Source organism: Chelonoidis abingdonii, chromosome 8 (genome assembly GCF_003597395.2).
Source record: "Chelonoidis abingdonii isolate Lonesome George chromosome 8, CheloAbing_2.0, whole genome shotgun sequence".
Classification (NCBI taxonomy): Eukaryota; Metazoa; Chordata; order Testudines; family Testudinidae; genus Chelonoidis; species Chelonoidis abingdonii.
The window spans coordinates 8263149-8283204 of record NC_133776.1 but is presented as its reverse complement, the minus strand read 5'-3'; the positions used below and the strand labels follow the sequence as shown (position 1 = coordinate 8283204).

The 20056-nt window shown below is 57.0% G+C and overlaps 1 protein-coding gene and 3 non-coding genes across 19 annotated transcripts in view; all 4 read right to left on the bottom strand.

The window, feature by feature from the left end:
• Positions 1-20056, bottom strand: part of EIF4G1 (eukaryotic translation initiation factor 4 gamma 1) — a 43387-nt gene that overhangs the window by 1737 nt on the left and 21594 nt on the right. For 6 of the 16 annotated variants that reach the window (XM_032803919.2, XM_032803920.2, XM_032803912.2 and 3 more), the window contains 23 exons: positions 19276-19368; positions 18878-18944; positions 12655-13497; positions 12362-12450; positions 11854-12028; positions 10777-10931; positions 9180-9299; positions 8720-8893; positions 8436-8633; positions 7921-8067; positions 7582-7818; positions 6968-7072; positions 6220-6376; positions 5727-5827; positions 4879-4981; positions 4650-4752; positions 3720-3979; positions 3467-3582; positions 2939-3111; positions 2534-2659; positions 2332-2413; positions 997-1095; positions 643-777 (listed from right to left, as the gene is read on the bottom strand). In XM_032803919.2, coding sequence (XP_032659810.1) covers positions 643-777; positions 997-1095; positions 2332-2413; positions 2534-2659; positions 2939-3111; positions 3467-3582; positions 3720-3979; positions 4650-4752; positions 4879-4981; positions 5727-5827; positions 6220-6376; positions 6968-7072; positions 7582-7818; positions 7921-8067; positions 8436-8633; positions 8720-8893; positions 9180-9299; positions 10777-10931; positions 11854-12028; positions 12362-12450; positions 12655-13497; positions 18878-18944; positions 19276-19368 — 3858 coding nt within the window. The remainder of the gene's footprint in view (positions 1-642; positions 778-996; positions 1096-2331; positions 2414-2533; positions 2660-2938; positions 3112-3466; positions 3583-3719; positions 3980-4649; positions 4753-4878; positions 4982-5726; positions 5828-6219; positions 6377-6967; positions 7073-7581; positions 7819-7920; positions 8068-8435; positions 8634-8719; positions 8894-9179; positions 9300-10776; positions 10932-11853; positions 12029-12361; positions 12451-12654; positions 13498-18877; positions 18945-19275; positions 19369-20056) is intronic. The other 10 variants (XM_075068361.1, XM_075068362.1, XM_032803916.2 and 7 more) reach the window with 3 other exon arrangements.
• On the bottom strand, positions 9058-9133 carry LOC116838605 (small nucleolar RNA SNORD66). The gene has a single exon (XR_004376954.1). It is a non-coding gene; the product is annotated as a small nucleolar RNA SNORD66 (small nucleolar RNA).
• Positions 11708-11784, bottom strand: LOC116838606 (small nucleolar RNA SNORD66). Its single transcript, XR_004376955.1, has one exon. It is a non-coding gene; the product is annotated as a small nucleolar RNA SNORD66 (small nucleolar RNA).
• Positions 12240-12316, bottom strand: LOC116838599 (small nucleolar RNA SNORD66). The gene has a single exon (XR_004376948.1). It is a non-coding gene; the product is annotated as a small nucleolar RNA SNORD66 (small nucleolar RNA).

The window sequence follows — 20056 nt, the reverse complement described above, 5'->3', positions numbered from 1 at the left end:
GAGCGGGCAGCCAGGCACAGTGCTGGAGGAGGGAGATCTGCCCCCACCTCGGGCCTGGCCTCCCCAGGGAAGCCACAGAGCAGCAGCAGTGATTCGGGGAGACAGCCAGCACCCCTACCCAATTCCCCCCAGTGCCCCCTGCTGGGAGAGACTGGGACTGGAGCACCCAGCTGCACCCCCAGCCAGTGCTCCTGCCGCCTCCCTCCTGGAGTACCTGGGGGCTTCCCCCACAGCCAGCACCTGTGCCCCATTCCCCCCTGGAGTATCTGGGGGCTCCCCCAACAGCCAGCACCCCTACCCAACAGCCAGCAGTGCCCCCTGCTGGGAGAGACTGGGACTGGAGCACCCAGCTGCACCCCCAACCAGTGCTTCTGCCCCCTCCCTCCTGGAGTACCTGGGGGCTCCCCCCACAGCCAGCGCCCCTGCCCCATTCCCCCCCCCACTGCTGGGAGAGACTGGGACTGGAGCAACCAGCCAGTGCTCCTGCCCCCTCCCTCCTGGAGTACCTAGGGGCTCCCGCCATGGCCAGCACCCCTGCCCCACTCCCCTCTGGAGTACCTGGGAGCTTCCCCTACAGCCAGCACCCCAGCCTCACTCCTCCAGCGTGCCCTGCTGGGGAGGCCCTACGGGCAGCGTACTCACCTCGATCCAGTCGTATATTCTTTGGTTGTTAGAGTTCTCTTTCAGCAGCTTCTCCATCTGCTTGCACAGCTCCTCAGCAGTCAGCTCCTTGCGGCTGGGCGTATCCGAGCTGTCCCCCATGGTGTACTCCACTTTCTGGGGACAGGAGAAGCCAGTGAGGGGAAGCCATGGCGCTGCAACAGTAGGGAGACGAGCCCCAAGATGTGGCTGGGAGATCCCGCCTGCAGTGCTAGGCGCCGGGCTGCTCAGCGTGAAGTTGCTCCCTGCTGGGTCCTCCAGCACCCAGAGCCCCAAAGCCAGCCAGGGGGCAGCTCCCACCCCCCTTAGTCCTGGAGAGGGTCCAGCCCCGCTCACCTGCTCTGTGACAAACTTGTTCACATCCTGGTCCTCGGGCAGAAACTCCTTCCAGCTGAGCCCGCCTTCTCTCCACAGCGTCCCTGCCTTCTTGTGGCTCTGCAAAGGGGGACCGGGGGAGAGCTCTCCTGTCGTCAGGCTTCCTGGGCAGGCTCGAACTACCCCCTTCCGAGGCGCGGGAAGGCAGAGCGAGCTGCGCCCAGCTGGAGGAGGGGACTGGCTGGGGGCAGGGAGACATTCTGCTCCTTCTGCAACTGCAGCAGGGAGTGTCTCCACATGGCCCAGATCGGGGCTGCATGGCGGGGTCAGAGCCGCAGGGCAAAGCTTGGAGCCTGCACTCATTCATAGAATCACAGAACTGGAAGGTACCTCAAGAGGTCCTCTAGTCAGTGTCCTGCACTCAGGCAGAACTAAGTATTATCTAGACCATCCCTGAGAGGCGTTTGTCCAGCCTGCTCTGAAAAATCACCAATGATGGAGATTCCACAACTTTCCTAGGTAGTTTATTCCAGTGTTTAACCACTCTGACAGTTAGGAACTTTTCCTAATGTCCAACGTAAACCTCCCTTGCTGCAGTTTAAGCCCATTGCTTCTTGTCTTATCCTCAGAGGTTAAGACCACCAATTCTTCTCCCTCCTCCTTGTAACAACCTTTTAAGTACTTGAAAACTTATGTCCCCTCTCAGTCTTCTCTTCTCCAGACTAAACAAACCCAATTTTTTCAGTCTCTCCTCACAGGATTCATGTTTTCTAGACCTTGAATCATTTTTGTTGCTATTCTCTGGACTTCTTCCAATTTGTCCACATCCTTCCTGAAATGTGGTGCCCAGAACTGGACACAACACTCCAGCTGAGGCCTAATCAGCACGGAGCAGAACGGAAGAATTACTTCTTGTATCTTGCCTACAACACTCCTGTTAATACGTCCCAGAATGATGTTCACCTTTTTTGCAACAACATTACACTGTTGACTCATATTTAGTTTGTGATCCACTCTGACCCCCAAATCCCTTTCTGCAGCTTCCTCCAACTCCTTTCATCTAGCGGTGCTTCCTCCGACTCAAACATCCCCACAGCAGCGAGGTCACAGGGAGCAGGGGGGAGGGGCTGGGGAAATCAGGGCCACGCTCCAGAGCCAGACAGGAGGGATGAGGTCTGCAGGGGGGTCAGGGGAATCAGGGCTGTGCCACAGAGCCAGACAGGAGAGGTGGGGGCTGGGGGCCTGGGTCACGGCTCAGGTGTTACATGCAGACACCAGCCCTCCCTGCCAGGGACGTGGCTCTCGGTCCTCACTAGCAGGGTCAGGCGAACAGATGGGTACGGGGGCGGCACTTACCATCCCCTTGCACAGCAACCCCAGGATCTCCAGCAGGAGGGTGCTGGCCTTGCCAATGGGCACCAGGGGCTTGGCAATCTCTCTGCAGGGCACAAATACACGGGTCAGCTCCTCCTTATGCAGCCAGCCACGCGCCTGGTTACGCTCCCCCCAAGCCCCAGGAGCAGGGCCTGGAAGGCGAGCAGCGCAGGGAGCTGCTCACCTGAACAGCTCCTCCATGGGGATGCCCCCCTCCCGCAGGATGGGGGTGATCAGCTCAGCCAGGTAGAGCCAGATGTGCGGGATGTCGATCTCCATGTCCTCGGCAATCTCCAGGATGTCGTGCACTCTGCGAGGGAAGCAGAGGAGAGCTGGACGGGTCAGTGGGGAGGGGCAGCTTCCAGGAGCTGGGCTCAGGGCTGGCAGCACAGGTGCCAGTGTCTCCCTGCCAGCCCAGGGGAGTCTGCAGAGTGACCCAGAGGGGAAGAGCTCTGCAGGCTGGAGCAGGGGAGCAAATCCCACCCCTTCCCATGGGACCAGCCAGGCCCCCAGGCCTCGGAAGGACAAAAGCCCCCTGGCTACAGACCCTTCCCGAGCAGGGTCCCAGGGCGTGGGGCACCCCCCTTACCCCTTGTAGTACTGCTCCTTGGTGAGGTTTCCTGCTTTCACCAGCTGGTACAGCAGCAGCCCCATGTGTTCGCGGGCGATCATGCTCCTCTCCAGCGTGGACTCGATGCCGTTCCGCACAAAGACATACAGCTGGGAGGGGCAGGCCAGCTCCTGCACACACTGCAGCGCCTCCTGCAGGGGGGGGAGAGGGCTCAGCACCACCCTGATCCCACCCTTTTCCACACGCTGCAGCAGCTGCTGCGGGGTAGACTGGAACGGCTCCCTATGATTGCTCCTGGTCCCCAGCAAAGAGCTCCCAGCCCTACCCCCAGCCCCTCCTAGCCAGCCCAGACCCCTGCCCTGCCCCATCCACCTCTATTGTTAAAAGGAAAGATCACTATCACTTGTAATTCTGCTGCCAGTTCAAGGGCTGCAGGCGTTACAGGAACACAGCCTTCCCCACCCCCTCAGTGAAGATCCCAGCATGCAATGCTTCTCCCAAGGGGCAGGCCGGGGTTGCCCCTGCCTCCCCTGTCCTAGTTCTCACCTTCATGTCATTGATATGCAGATACTCTTCAATGATGGCCTTGGATTTCTTCTCCAGCTCCTCCTCCGACAGTGCTGGCTTGGGGGGGGCCGTAGGGGGCGCCGGCTCACGCTTAACTGTGCGGAGGAAGAGATCCCATCAGCATGGCTGGATTGTGGAGTGAATGCCCCAATTGAGCGCAGACAGCCAGGCTCTTGACGGGACTCGGGCACTGGGCGGGTGAACATGGCACCGCGCCAGCCCCACTCCTCACCTGGCTCCCTGCTCCTGTCCCTCTCCTCTGTCATGCTGGAAACCTTCCGGACGGCCTCCTGGGCTCCCTGCCTCTCGCGCTCCCGGCTCCTGTCCTCCGTCTCCTTGCTGTAGCTCCGCTTGGTGATGGGGGGCCGGTTCCTGTCTGCCCGCTCCCCCCTGTCAGGGCGCTCCAAGCGCTCACCCCGCTCCAAGCGCTCGCGTTCAAACCGCTCCCCTCGCTCTCCGGCCTTCTCCGACCGATCCCGGCTGGAGCTGCCCCTTTGGGGAAGTGGGGAGAAAAGGAGGTAAAGCACCCCCAGTACTCTAGCACACTCCCCTCCCCCAATGACTCTCTGCTCTCCTGACTGCACATGCTACTTCCCCACCCTCCCGAACCCAGGATGAGACGGCTCCAGCACCCAGCCCTCTCCTGGGGTTTTAAGAATTGCCTGGCTCCCTGTTGCGTGTGTCCCTGTCACCTTCTCTGCAGATGTGAGAGCCTCCTCCTCAGCAGCTCCTGCATCTCTAGCTTTTATAGGGTCTCAGCTGGTAGCACCCCAGCTTTGTCGTCTGATTTTTGTGGCACTGCCTATCAGAGTTGATATCTCCCATGGGCCTAGCACAAGCAGCATTCCCCCCACCCCACAGGCCTCTCCCACCTCACCTGCCCCACCGCATGGCTGAATGAGTAGCAGCTGCAGGGGGCTGAGAGGAGTTGCCCCCACTGGCTCTTGGCCTCTCCAAAGCTCTGCTCCAGCAGCATCTCCCCACATGCCTGGGACTGCTAGGCACTCAGGCAAGCTCCTTCCCCTCGCTGTGTGTTAGGGGCTCTGTCCCAGGTCTGTGCGCAGCCCCGTGCCTGGGAATAGCAGGAGGAGATCACCCAAAACACATTCACCAGGCTCTGGCTGCTGCACGGCCAACAGCCAAACGGGTTCATGGGACTCACCTCTGTACCACGCGCCGGGAATCCAGGCTCTCCACGGGGGTCGACTGCTGCAGGGCTGAGAAGCGATTCAAGGTGCTAGTAGCTGGCCGGGTGGCATCAGAGGCTGGAAACAGAGAACAGATGAGTCAAACCGGGTGCGGGCACAGCACCCCTCCCCGCCCAATCCGAGACAGAGCACCCAGGCACCAGGCTCCTTCCGCCACAGAGCCAGCGAGCGCTGCTCATGTACCTGAGTCAGCAGGCTTGGCACCAGATCCCCCGCTGCTGCCCTTTCCCCAGCTCAGACGCCCACCAGGTGCAAACAGCTGATTATTGGAGTCGATCGATCCAGGCTGCACAGAGAAAAACCGACACTCGAATTGTTTCTTGTCTAGCACTATGCCCTCCCTCTCCGCAGTGAAAGGAGCTGGCAGACGGTGGGGAGGGCACATGCCTGCACACAGGGCTCAGAGCCCAGCAGGGAAAGGCCTTGCCAGATAAGCAGCATCCACTCAGAGCTGGGCTCCCAGGCTCGTCGGGACCATACTGCTTGCCCAAGAGCCCACGCTGCCTATGGGCAGGTGTCCATGCGCCCCGACTCAAGCTGGCCGTAGATCCTGCAGCAAAGCCTCTGGATCTGGCACTCCTCTAGTCATTCCGCAGCAGCTTCACTTAGTGAGGTTGCTAGGAGGTGGAACAGCCCAGTCCATGCAGCAGCTGCTCAGTATTCGTTATCACTGGCACTGTGTGCTCAGCACTCCTGGGGAAGCAGCCTGAACTAAAGGGTAAGTAGGAGCTGGACTTTTCTGTTGAGATGATCCCTAGCAAAACAGGTAATATTGGCCTTCAGTGTGCTATCTTTGGGTTTCAGAGTTAACACCTAATTGGGCTGAATAGGGCCAGTCATCCGTCTCACAGCCATCGATTCAGGCTGTCTGCAGACATCTGCATTGGTTACATGCCAGCACGTTTTCAAAGCTTTATAACCAGAAGGACTAGGACCATGTAAAGGAAAATTGAGACCGGAGGCCAGTTCTGTGGCTGCTTAGAGCTCCCTTCCCCCCACCAACGCCTGCCCCCATCCCAACCCCCACTCACTTTTGTTATCTTGGTTATCCGGCTGGTGTCAATAGGTCTGTTGCCCTTGCTGATGGGGACGGTGTTCCAGCCATCATCTGCAACCTGGCTCCCTCGCCCACCTGGACAACACAGGGACAGACCAGGCCGAGGTCACCAGCCACCCCCAGCACCACAGAGATACACAGCCCTCACATCACACTCACAGGGCAGAGCCAGGGCCTGAGGAGCAGGCAGCCCCAGGCCCAGCTGCACAGTTCTCCTGCCCACAGGAACATGGCCCTCGCCCCAGCAGACCCAGAGTGCCCGCCAGGGCAGGGTCCCATCAGCCATCCCCAAGAGCCCCAGGTGAGCGTGTGGAAAGGGGGAACCATTCAAACTCATCTGTAAATGTCACAGGCCTGAGATCCTGGGAGCAGCAGGGTCAAGATCCCCCCAGTCCCAGCACTTGATGTGGTTTGCCAGGGCCATGGGGACTCAGCAAGGTGCTCCAAGAAGCTCACAGGCCTCTCACCTCCAGATGAGGAACCAGGAGGCCCTCTCCTCTTGTCCTGCTTTGACATGAGCTGCTGCACTTTGATGTGCTCCCGATGCTCCTCCATCTCTGCCTCCTTGTGGATCTGGTCGATGGTTTTAGGGCCCTGGTCCCCTCGCCGTGGCACCCAACTATTCTGCAAAGGGCATGGGGGGGGGGGGTTACAGCAGCTGCAGGAGGGGGAAAGGATCCATCGGGCTGTCTACGCACTGCCTTACCCATCTGTGCAGGACGGGAATGGCCCGATGAGGCATGTTGGCATAGGATTCGCCAGCATCCGGCACCCCGCCAGTGGCTCACACTGCACAGACACGGTTCCACCCACACGCTACCTCAGCCACCTGCCTTCAAATCCAGAGCCCGCGGCCATCGCAGCCAGGCACTGATCTCCCGGCTCCTCTCCGGCAGCGGGGCAGCCTTCATGGATTCTCTCCAGCTCCACTCACCGGCCCAGACAGCCTCCTGCTGTTTTCCCAGGCCTGTACCAGGTGGCATGCCACCCGCACATCTCTGAGGGGTGGGGGCTACACAATGCCAACCAACCCAGGGGGAGGGAGAGAAGATCTGTGGGTTTGATGGCCACAGTGTCGCTCTGTGCCAGATCCCACTATGCCCCCGTCTATCCTGAGGATATGGGGGTGGGGCTGGCACTCATCTACCTGTGTGTACACATCCCTTACCCAGGAGGGTCGTGCCTGCCTATCCAGAGGCAAGGCTGGCACCTTACCCGCCTGAGGTCAATCACATCCTGCAGCATGAAGCGAATTCGAGACGATGTTTTCTTCTCCTTAATGATCTTGTCCATCTGGTTGAAATACTGATCCATTCTGGGCTGCACGAGGGGAGACAGCGTTACCGCAGTCACCACCATGCCCTCCCCACGCCTGGCACTGCAGCGCGCCAGGGCCTCACAGCTCCCTGCGCTAGGGCCGCGAGTGCAGCATCCCGGGGCACCGGTCACCTGGGGGAGTCACCGACCCCTCCCAGGGAGCAGAAATGGAGGGAGTGAAAAGCGGAGGGGAAGTAGGGAGCCACTCTCGCTGGGCAGGCCCCACTGCCTCCCCTCCCCCCAACAGCTCAGCCTCACACACGCTCCCTGCCCCTCTCCAGAGCCCCCACAGGCAGCATCAACATCCCTCCCTGCAAGGGGGTGCCACTGTCAGCATAGCTCTGAAGGGCAACACCTGGTACTGTACAGTCCTAGGCCACTGAGCAAGGTGGAGCAGCCTGTAGGGACAGCTGCTGCCACATGGCCTGCTTTCCGGTGCTCCCTGGCTCTCCTGGGCACCTTGATGGACAGGCCTGGGGCCGGGAAGCTGGGGGAAGAGGGAGGCAGGTAACCTTGGCTTTCTCGAAGTCCAGGTCCTTGCCAATGGTGGTGAGCAGGCGGCACAGGCACTCGAGCGACTCCTCATCGTGGTTCTTGAGCAGCTTGACCACGCAGTCGTGCATGATGGCCTCCGTCAGCATCTTCAGCTTGAAGAGCTCCCCAATGAACTTGATGTTCCCCAGCGAGCGCCTCCTGGCCTTGTCCCGCGCATCATCCAGCTCCTCCTTCAGGCGAGCCTTCTCCTCCGGCTGTGGGGAGGGGGAGGAGAGCGGGGTTTAACCAGGAGAGCCGCATCCCACTGCTCCTGATCACTCCTCGCCTCCCTGCCCCCTGAGAACAGCCCCACTCACAGCAGCAGCGTCGTCCATCTCCTTCTGCTTCTTCTCAAAGATCTCATCATCGTCCTTGTCCTTCTCAAACTCCTTCTGGCAACGGTTCAGCAGCAGCTTGCGGAAGTTCACGGTCACCGCCGGCTTGTCAGTTGTGGGGACTTTCAGCTGCAGGGAGAGATGGGACCAGAGATGAGCGGGGGTAATATTCACCAGGCTGGCCAACCAGCCCTGTACCCTCACTCCTTGCAGCCAGTCCTGCTCCAGCCCAACACGGGGACAGCTGCCAGCTCCACCCCACACAAGGTGGGGCATCTGAACCATTAGAGCTGGGAGCCAGGACTCGTCGCTTCCATTCATCCCCAGCTCTGCCACCTCATATAAATCCATCCGTTGACCCCCACGGTGCCTCAGTTTCCCCACCTGGAAGACAGGGGGTCCTGGCTCCACAAAGGCTCTAAGAGGCTCTGATTTCTGTGGCGGGAAGATGCCAGGGCAAACAGAGCTCGGAGGAGCCGAGCCCTTAGGGCACTCACCCCCATAAGGCAACGGCACATGTTGGCATAGGCAACGGAGAAGTTTGGCTCAGAGATGGCCTTCTCGAAGATGAGATCAATGACGCCCTTGAGCCGCTCCTCGGTGTCAATGGACAGCTCCGTGACCTGCTTCATCAGCTGCTGGAACATCTGCGGTGTCAGCTTGTTCAGGATGCTGCGCACGCGCCGGAACAGGTCCTGCAGGGACACCCCAGACACGGTGAGTGAGAGCCGGCCCCATCCGTCCCAAGCCCCCTCGCTTCCCACAGCTCCTCCATACCTACCTGCGTCTTGATGTTGTCAGGATCCTCCTCCTCAGCAGCCCGCTTGCTGCTGGGCTTCCAGGCCTTCTCAGCCTTGTTGAGCTTGATGTCCTCATTCAGGGAGACTGTGGCGATGATTTTCCGGGGCTCTTTCCTCTGGCTCTGCTGCGAGCGGCGCGGGCCCAACCCTGCGGGCTGAGCAGGAGGAAGAGGAGACATCAGCACTTCCCTTCTCATCTCCCCGCATGCCACTGTCAGATGGAACCGGAGCCTTGCTCCCAAGATTTCCCCCAAGCTGGGGACTCCCTACTGTAAGAACAAGCCAGATGGGCTGATGGCACCAGCACAGGCTCCTGGGCCCGCTCAGATCCTCAGTTCCATCACAGAGCATCAGTGGCCCAGACACGATGGCACAAACAGGAGATCATCATGCAGGCGAGCAGGAAGGAGGCCGAGGCTGGTGACTCTTTGAAGCACTTACCGGTCCCCGGTTGCCCATGGACGGACGGCCCAGGTTGGCAAAGGAAGGGGTGAAGTCAGGGCCACAGTTCATTCCGCTCAGGCGGATGGGGTCCAGCGGTCGCATAGGCGTTTTATTCACCTGCAAGTCAGAAGAGGGGGAAAAAAAACACACTGAGGATTCCCCACCTGCTGGGCTGAAGGCAGAGCCAGGCCCCATTGGCAAGCTACATCCTCAGGATGCCCAGTGAAGGGTCACTGCAGCAAAGGGGGCAATGCCAGGAAGGGAGCAGGGCGCCAAGAGGGCTCAGGCCATACAGCTCTACCAGGGCCCAGCGGGAGCGCAGCAAGGAAAATGGCTGGATCACACTCTCATAAGAACAGCCAGGCTGGGTCAGACCAAAGGTCCATCTAGCCCAGTGTCCTGTCTTCCGACAGTGGCTAATGCCAGGTGCCCCAGAGGGAATGAACAGAACAGGAATCAAGTGATCCATCCCTTTTCACCCATTCCCAGCTTCTGGCAAACAGAGGCTAGGGACACCATCCCTGCCCATCTTGGCTAACAGCCATTGATGGACTTATCTTCCATGAATCTATCTAGCTCTTCTTGAACCCTGTTGGTGTCTTGGCCTTCACAAAATCCCCTGGCAAGGAGTTCCACAGGTTGCCTGCGTGTTGTGTGAAGAAATACTTTCTTATGTTTGTTTTAAACCTGCTGCCTATTTACTTCATTTGGTGACCCCCTAGTTCTTGTGTTATGAGGAGTAACTAAGACTTCCTCCACACCAGTCATGATTTTATAGACCTCTATCATATCCCCCCCGTCATTTCTTTTCCCAGCCGAAAAGTCCCAGACTTGTTACTCTCTCCTCACATGGAAGCTGTTCCAGACCCCTAATCATTTTTGTTGTCCTTCTCTGAACCTCTTCCAATTCCAATGTATCTTTTTAGAGATGGGGTGACCACATCTGCACGCAGTATTCAAGATGTGGGTATACCATGGATTTATATAGAGGCAATATGATATTTTCTGTTTTATTAGCTATCCGTTTCTTGAGGATTCCCAACATTCTGTTCGCTCTTCTGCCTGCCACTGCACATTGAGTGGATGTTTTCAGAGAACTATCCACAGTGACTCCAAGAGCACCCTCTTGAGTGGAAACAGTTAATTTAAATCCCAACATTTTGTACGTACAGTTGGGGTTATGTTTTCCAATGTGCATTACTTTGCATTTACCAACATTATCTTCTCCCACAGCAAGGGGAGATGACACGGATGGGACAACTCCAAGGGAAGGCACCTCTGGCATGTCTCAGCCAAGGAGCTGCTGTTGGGTCAGAAGCAGCAAAGGAGGCTCTGCTTATTCCAGACTGGGCACTTTTCTCAGCTGCACAGCACCACGTGCCCGAGTGCACCGGATGACTTCAGAACAGCTACTGTTTGATCTCATCCGGGCCATGGCAATGCCCATTCCCAGTGCTCATCCCCCACCCCGAGCTACTTGGGTCCCACGGTCTGGCCAGAGCAGAGGGCAGAGACCAAGCATGAAATGAAGAGCGGTTAGTGGCATTTCCCCCACGTGGTAACAAGCTTGAGCTGGTAGATCCAGGGTCCTCACCAGTCTGGTGGTGGCACTGACCTTGTCCAGCACCACATCGCTGATCTGGGGGAGCCCCTCGGGTTTCTGCAGACTGGCGAAGATGAACTGGAAGCCCAGCAGGAATTCCCGGTCGTATCTCTTCTTCTCCTCCGGGTTCAGGGGCTTCCATTGTTCTGTGGTGGAGGAAAGGAGACCACCCTGAAAAACCACATCTCACCCAGCCACAGCCCACACCCAGGGGACGTCGCAAGGCGGGAAGAAAGGGCAGAGAAGCAGCAGGCAGAGCCAAGTGGCATAGCGGATAGGGAGAGCAGCAGTCCCACACGGCAGGCACTGAGCGGTACTGGCCCCAGCCCAGCCCCAGGGGCCCCCTGCAGTGGGAGGAAGGTCACGCCTGGCTCAGTGGTGGCACTGCCAATCTCTGCCCAACACCCTGATGTAAGGGGATGTGGGAAGTCAAGCCCACATCAACCCAACATGGCAGATGCAGACCCTTGTGCCATGAAGGCCTATCAGGAGGCTCCACAACAGGGCAGCCTCACATACCGCAGAGGAGCAGCCAGTGGGCAAAGCTTGCAGGCTACAGGACATGCTGGGACCTGCAGCTCTTCCAGCTCCTGGCAAGCTGCTCATACAACTCCTGACGTGCAGGGCTGGCATTACCCCTCGGGTTCCGGCATCTGCAGGACCCAACCTGCAGCCTAAGCCTGAAGCTCCTGCCCTGCCCGAAGAACCGCTGTCCTCCAGTGCCCATTGGACTAGCAGGTTGTGAATGAATCTGCCCCCCTGTCCCAGTCTGCACTAGATGCTAATGGGCCCTGCTGGAGTCGAGTCTCTGCAGAAGCCGGCTAGTCAGGACAGTGACCAAGGGGAAGTGAAAGCCAAGAGCAGTGAAACTCAGCGGGACGACCGGCGCGTGCTCCCGGCACCCCACCAGTGCAACCCCCGCCTGCTCAGATCCTCAGTTCCATCACAGAGCGTCAGTGGCCCAGACACGATGGCTCATAGCGGATGTCATCACAGGAGGCCAGGCCAGTCCGAGCGCAAGAAAGAAGCAATAAGTAGGACACCTACTTTGGCTGAAGGAAGGCTCACCTTCCTTGTACTGGTATTTCTGATCTGCAGCCTTGACCTTCTCTGGATCCAGCTTGTCCTCCTTCTCTTCCCAGGTCTCCTCTGCCTCCTCCTGGGGGCAGGCTGGGGCGGCCTCCTTGGGCTCAGGGATTGGGGGCTTGTTCTCCACCTCAGAGGCACCATCGCTGATCTGAGACTTCCAATGAAAGGAGCCAGTGAGACAAGAAGTGAGCGAGGAACCCAGACAGCTCCTCCCAAGTCCCTGGAAATGTACTCAGGGCCTCCAGGATACCCAGTCCCATAGCAGCCCCCAGTGCAGAGAGCTCCCTAGTTGGAGCACTAGGCACACAACTACCCCATGCCCTCAAGCCCTGGCCCTGCTGGGGGGAGTCCCAGACTCCCTGCTGCAACTCAGATCCTCAGTTCCATCACAGTGCATCAGTGGCCCAGACACGATGGCACTAACAGGAGCTCATCACGAGAGGCAGCAGCTCTGGGTGGTGTGAGGGTGGGAAGACCACACACCCACCTCTTTAAAGGCATCCAGCAGGTCGCCCACAGCTTCCTTCTTGTTGAGCTCTTTCATTTTCCGCTTCTTCTTTGGCACTGACACGGCAACTGGAGGGGAGAGGTGGGAAAGTGAGGCCCCGGCTCCGCAAGGGGGAGAGAGACATGTGCCCCAGCCACCCCTCCAGTGAAAACAAAAAACACATTTTGAGCCCCTCCCCTTGCAGTACAGGAAGAGATTCCCCTGCTCCTCTGGGGCTTCCTGGTCCAGGAGCCCCCATCCTTAGCCCGGGGTGCCCCCCCCAGCTCCCACACCTTGCGTGATCTCCTCAGAGCTCTGGGAAAGAGGCGCTTCCAACGGGAAATTCTCCTCTGGTGCTTCCAGGGGCTCCTCACACTCCTCTTCTTCCTCCTGTTCCTCCTCCTCCTCCTCTGCAGGGGGGGAGGCTGGGATGTCCGGCTCCTCTGCCTTAACCTCCTCGGGTTCGGAGATGGGGCTGACATCCGACTCCGGCTGCTCCTCTGGCTCGTCGGCCTCCTGCTTGCCAGGTACCTCCAGCCCATTGGGCAGCACCAGCTCCTCTGGCTGGGCAACAGGAGACTCCACGACTGGCTCTGGCTGGCACACAGGCAGCTCAGCCACTGGCTCTGGCATTTCCTCCAGGACTCCATTGGATTCAACAACAGCCTCGCTGGAGGCCTCTTCCTGGGGAGGTGGGGGGCTGGGGGGAGCAGCAGGCTTAGCTGGCAGCTCCTCCTCCAGGGGCATCTCCTCCCGGGGTGCCACCTCCATTGGTGCCACCTCCTCTTGTGTTTCTACCAGCACCAGTTGGGCAGGGGGTTCCAGGACAGGGGTGGCAGCTGCCTCCTCTTGGGGCTCTATGTCCAAGGTAGGGGCTTCCTCAGGCTGCTCCATGTCCCCTGGCACTGTAGTGGTGGCTTTAAGAGGTTCGTGTGTGTCTGCAGGAGCCTCAGCCAGCTCCGCTTTAGTGTCCATGTCCATGCCCACCGGGCCCTCCAGCGGCACCAGTGGCACCGGGACCAGCAGCACAGGCTCTACCTCGGCGATCAGGGGAGGTGGGGGAGACGGGGACGCTGATTTATTTGGCTCTAGGGAGACAGGTTTACTTACAACCGGGACAGGCTTTGGGCGGTCATCTGCAAAGAAGAGAGAGAGGACGTTAGCGGTGCCCAGGCAAAGCCTGCCTCCTCGGGCCAATCCGTTGAGCTGGCGGCACAGGTGGGCTATTGGGGGCCAGCTGGCTGCCACAGACGAGGGAGGGGCTCAGGGTCATGGGGGGAAGCCAAGGAAGCAGGTTTGGGTGAAGCACCCAACAAAGGCGGAAGAACAAAGGAGCCAGTGAAAGGAGCAGGAAGAGACAGGAGTAAACAGCAGCAAGGAGGAGTCAGAAGAACAGAGGGCAAATGTCTGTGGAGACAAAGGAGGGTCCTGCCCCACAGGAGCAAGGAGGTTGCAGCATACAGAGGAGATCAGGCATTAAGGGGCTAAGCTGCTAACAAACACACCCGCAGTCGGCGACTGTCCTGGAGCACAGCACGTGGGAGACTGGGCTCTAAAGCGGCACTGGAGTGAAGCTGGGAATCACATACAAGGCTTCAGTGCCAGGTCAGAGCACAAGAGCTGCCACACTGGGTCTGACCATGGGCCATTATGCCCTGTCTCCGACAGTCGCCCGCACCACAGCTTCAGGGGGAGTGTACAGAACAGAGCAATTATGAAGTGATTCACTCATCTTCCTCTCCTGCTTCTGATAATCAGAGGATTAGGGTCACCCAGAGTCTGGAGTTGCATCTATGACCATCTTGGCTAATAGCCATTGATAAACTTGTCCTCCTGTTCTTTTTTTGAACCCCATTATACTTTTTGCCATAACATCCAGTGGCAATGAGTTCCACAGGTTAACTGTGCATAGTGTGAAGGAGTACTTCCTCTTGTTTGTATAAACTCCCTACCTATCAATTGCATCGGGTGACCCCTCGTTTTTGTAGGGTGTGAAATGGTAAATAACACTTCCCCATTCACTTTCTCCTGCCCATTCATGATTTTAGAGACCTCTGTCTTATCCCCCCTTGGTCATCTTTTTTCCATGCTGCTTAATCCTTTTAGTCTCTCCTCATATGGAAGCTGGTCCCATACCTCTAATCATTGCCTGTTTCCCCTCCACTATATCCTCTGGACACAGTATTCAAGGTGTGAACGCACCTTGGATTTATATAGAGGCATTATACTTTTGTCGTATTTTCTATCCCTTTCCTAATAGTTCCTAACTCAGTGACAAACATTTTTTTTTTTTTTTTTTTTTTTTTTTACTGGTGACCCCTTTCACATAGCAAACCTCGGAGTGTGAACCCCTTTATAAATTAAAAACACTTTTTAATACATTTAACACCATTATGAATGCTGGCAGAAAAGCAGGGCTTGGGGTGAAGGCTGACAGCTCGCGACACCCCAGGTAATAACCTCACGACCCCCTGAGGGGTCCCGATCCCGTTTGAGAACCCCTGTCCTAACTTCACCTTTTTGACCACTGCTGTGTGTTGTGCAGTTGTTTTCAAAGAACTATCTACAGTGACTCCAAGATCTGAGTGGTAACAAGAAAAGAACAGTGTAGCTCCCTTTTTTAAAGTTAAACATTACTACGGTGGATATACGTATAGCTGGGATTATTTTTTTCAACGTGCATTACTTTGACCTTAACATTGAATTTCATCTGCCATTTTGTTGCCCCATCACCCAGTTTTGTAAGAGTCTCTAACTCCCTGCAGGCAGCTTTGGACACGAATGATTTTGTATCATCTGCAAACTTTGCCACTTCAGCATCTGCTCCTTCTTCCAGATTGTTAATGAAAATGTTGAACAGCACTGGTCCCAGTGCAGATCCTCGGGGGACCCTGCTGTTCACCTCTCTCCACTGTGAAACTGACCATTTATTTCTATCCTTTGTCTCCTATCTTTCAACCAGTTACTGACCCATGAGAGGACCATCCTCCTTATCCCATAGCTACTTAGTTTCCTTAAGAGCCTTGGTGTGTGATCTTGTTAAAGGGTTTCTGAAAATCCACACACACTGTCAACTGGATCCCCCTGATCCACATGTTCAGTGACTCCCTCAAAGAATTCTGATAGACTGGTGAGGCAAGACTTCCCTTTATAAAAGCCGTGCTGACTCTCCCCCGACACATCATGTTCATCTATGCGTCCCATAGTTCCCAGAGAGATGCAATGTTCATCTAGGGGTCTGATCATTCCCAGCTACTTGGCCAATTGCCTCTGGGTAGAGGGCGCGAATATGCTTGCGCACCCTGGTCACTACAATGCCTAGTTAGGACTCTGGCCCAGGGCCTCCACCCCCAGACTATGTACTGGATTGTGATAAGCCATAAACATTTACAAGTGACTGCTGCGGTGTTTCACTGGAGGTCAGACTTGCGGGGTGTCACTGCCGGGATCCACTCTTGCCGACATGCTCAAAGAATTCTAACAGATTAGCAAGGCACAACTTTTCCCTGCAGACTTGGACTCATCATCCAAATCGCCGCAGGATCTTGTAAGTGTCTTATCCGTCTTATCTTTTCACCCCACTACTGTACCCACCATAGTAACATTTAACTTTAAAAGAGGGAACTACACAGGAATGAGAATGGTAGTTAGAGGGAAACTAAAAAGAGAACAAAGGTAAAATGCCTGCAAGCAGCATGGAGACAACTTTCAAAACACATTAGAGGCTCAGACTAAACGTATACTGCAAATTAATAATAAATAACAATAATAATAAATAATAATCAAATCCCAGTGAGAAAAACAGGACGCAGCACAAACTCTAGCAAATAAAATGTAAAAGTATAAGAAGTCTGGCCAAGAAAGAATTTGAGAAGCAACTTGCTAAAGATGCAAAAACACATGTGTGAGAAACAGGAAGCCTGCCAAACAGTCAGACCCCAGATGTGTTAAAGCAGCACTCAGGGAAGACAAGGTCAGTGGAGAGAGGCTAACTGAATTCTTTGCATCGGTCTTCACCACAGAGGATCTGGTGGAAGATGCCCCAAAAGGATAGTTCTGATGTGGGTAACAAATCTAAAGCACTGTCCCAAATTGATGTGCAAGTAGGAGAGGTTTAAGAACAGATTACTGTTTAGTTTATCAATGAGTCACCAGGACCAGATTGGATTCATCCAAGAGATCTGAAGGAACTCAGAGATGAAATTGCACAACTACTGCCTGTAAATGTAACCTATCACTGAAATCAGCCTCCGTACCAGATGATGAAGGTAGCTAAGATAGTGCTGATTTTTAAACCGGGCTCCAGAGGAGACCCCGGCCGTTACAGGCCGGTGAGCCGAACTTCAGCCCTGGACAAATTGGTAGAAACCAGACTCTGCAGGGAAAAGTCGTGCCTTGCTAATCTATTAGATTTCTTTGAGCACATTGGCAATGATACCCCACAATTCTGACCTCTACTGAAACACCACAACAGTCACTTAGACCAGTGGTTCTCAAACCTTCTGGGCTCAGGACCCACTTGTAAATACCCGTGGCTTGTCACAACCCAGTACATAGTCTGGGGGTGGAGGCCCTGTGGCAGAGACGTAACTAAGCAGTTTAGCACCCAGGGCCAGCAAGCATGCATGTGGGAGAAAGAGGGGGGCACGTTGCACAGACCGCCCCAGTTTTTGGTTGCACCCCCCTAAACTGAGACAGACTGGGTGGCCTGCTGAGATGAGTCGGGGGTGGAGGTGCTGGTCCCTCCCTGAGCCCCGCCGTGCAGGGCTGGCCCAAGCCACCTGGCATCGCCAGCCTGAGCCAACCCCATGGCTTTGCGCCTTGGGCTGCTGACCTGCTTGCTTCACCCTGGTTACAGCCCCACCCTGGGGTGGTTTTGGTCAGATCCTGCACCCTGGTGGGGTTGGGTCCTGCCCAGCACTCACACCCGTGGTGGCTCCTGCAGCTCCTGTGCTGTGGGGCTGCCTGGGCTTGGCTCTCCGCTCCGGCGTTGCAACCTCCGGGGTTGCAGCAACACTCAGGCTTGGCCCCACCCCCCGACTGGACCAAATGTTTGAGTGGAGTTGTGACCCAGCTCACTGCACTGCAGCGCTACTCACTCAAATTTGGCTAACCAGGCTCCCGCCGTCATGACGGCTGGGCTAACCCTGCGTGTCACTGGAACCTGAGAGGTTGCAGTGCCTGGAGCAGAGAAGCGAGCCTAGTCGGCCCTGTGGGACATGGACCCCAGCAGCTGCCACACAACCCTTTGAAAGATTCTGGTTGAGAACCCCTGGCACAGACACATCACTAAGTATTCCCGGAGGTGGGGCAGGATGGGGGAATGGAAACGAGTGAGAATTGTCTGGGGTGGGTTTGGATCACTCAGTGAAATCACTCTCAGCACTGGAAGTGGCACCCTGAGCATGGAATGGTTCTAGCATCTAGGCATGGATGTCAGACCAATGGCAGCAGGAGCTACAAGCAGCCACAGGATTCGTATAGATCCAGGCAGGCCCAGCCAGACAAGCGCTGACTTTGGATGGACAAAGCAGACCCCGAGCTAGGAACTAAGCAGAGGAGTACCTGGGCTTTAGGGAAGCATTCAGCACCATCTCAGCCAGTACGACTTGCAGAGATAGAGACACATGGCTTGCACACTGCCTTGGGGATGGGACCGCCCTGTGGCACAGAGTCCTGGTGACCCTGAGCTAGGAGGCCCAGTCGAGATCGCAAAGGGTCCAAAGTGATCAGAAACAGGCAGAAAGGGACAAAGACTCAGCTCAGGAAACCACAGCTGATTTCTGAAGGGGAATAACCTGAAATCCAGACCTGTGGCCAGGGTGAAGGAGAAGCTGAGAGATCTGGCTTCCAACCATATCAGTTTGCCATGGGCACAAAGAAGAGAGGCTGATGCCAATTTGAGCTGCATACATGGAGCACCCAGGTGCTGGAGCTGGGAGGGCCTGGTCCCTTCTCCACACCACTCTAGGGATACCCTGCCCTAGGGGAAAGAGTTCACATCGCTGGAGAGCGCTGGGTGTGCTGAGCTTGCATGAGTCTAACCACCCAACAGGCAGAAACCCCAAGGAGGGAGGCTCCGGGCAAACGGAGTGACACTAAGAAAGGAGGGATTCTAGGCTGAGTCTTAGGGAGAACGGCCTCCCAGATAAGGCACGTGGGGCTGGAGCATCGACTGCCAAGAGAAGGGGCAGGAGCCGCTTCGCTTGGGACACTGAACTAGCCTGAGTGCAATGCTGCGGGGACCAATCCTGCCACGAGCTCAGGACAGGGCCTCCAGATTCCACAAGCAAAACCCCCACACCGGCCTCCAAGGATTTAAGGAGCTTCTCCCACCCTCACCCCAACAGCTCCACTTGCAGAGAGTCACAGCCAGGGAGAGAGCAACAGGTTGCAAGTGAGGGAGTCACCCCAGCCCTTCAGCCGCCTGGCTGCTCTGCTGCTCCAACCCCAGATCACACACCAGTTCGCGGGGATGCCCCCATCAGGCACCCCTACCCCACCCCGGAAACCCACCTGGTCGGACAATAACTGCTACGTGGGGCATCTCTCCATTGGCCTGTGGCTCCAAACCGCTTCCAGACTGTGGAACAGAAGCACATGAAGGATTAATGAGTGCCCTCCTCCGCCATCCCCCCAAACCTCCTACACTACTAACGTAAGTCGGTCTAACTACGTCGCTCACTGGTGTGGATTTTCCATGCCCCTGAGCGGGACAACTACCACCTATCGGGGAGGTGGGAGCACCCACACTGAAGGGAGACGTCTTCATTAAGCACTACAGCAGTGCAGCTACACCCGTGCAGTGTCGTAAGTGTACACGAGCCCTTAAACTCACTCTGCCCTAGAGAAGGAACATGCAGGGCCCATCACTTGTGGTGGGGGGTGTGGAGGAGCTAAGGAGAGCCCCTTACCTGAGGAGGGGTGGGGGTGGAGGAGGTCCTTGCTCCAGACATGATTTCTTCGGTGATGTCTTTGCCACCTTGGTTCGGATCTCGTATCCGGATCTGCCCATATATGAGAGGCAGAGCAGCAGTTAGCAGAGGGGGCCCACATTCCCTCTTCTCCCCCCGCCCCCGCACCCTGTTGGGAGGGTGAAGGGAGGGACACACGCTTCCCAAAGTAAGGGGCATGCTGGGAGCAGGGCACAGCTAACCAGCTCATGCCACTCCAGGCTGCCATTCAACCCAGCCCCGACACCCCCTGCATGTACAGTGCAGCCAGGCGGAGGCCTCTTGGGGATCTGCTCCAGGACAGAGCTGCCTGCCAGGCAGCGAGCCACCTGCACAGTCCAGGGTTGGGACAGCCCGTACCTGATTCCCAAGCAGCTGGGTGGGGAGCAGGTCAGGTCAGGCAGGAAGAGGAAGTTTGTTTAGCTTCCGGTGGGCTGCTGTAGCCACGTGGAGCGCTGCACTCACCCCACTCCAACACACGCTCGGCTGGGACCTCACACAGCCCATGGCAGGGGGCCAGCGGCGCTGTAGCCAGCTGCCATTTCACTCCCGCTTGCTCGGCACATTCCCCAGCTCCCCCCTCCCACAGAGGCTAGGCCAGGAGGAAACGGCTCCTCCTGCCCCAGAGCAGCCAGGATGGGACTTCGGCCGCTGGAGGGGGAGTAGCCAGGCCAAGGGCAGGGGGAGGAAGGCACTTAGCAGCAGCCTGTGAGGTCACAGAGGCTCTGTCTGGCAGCCAATG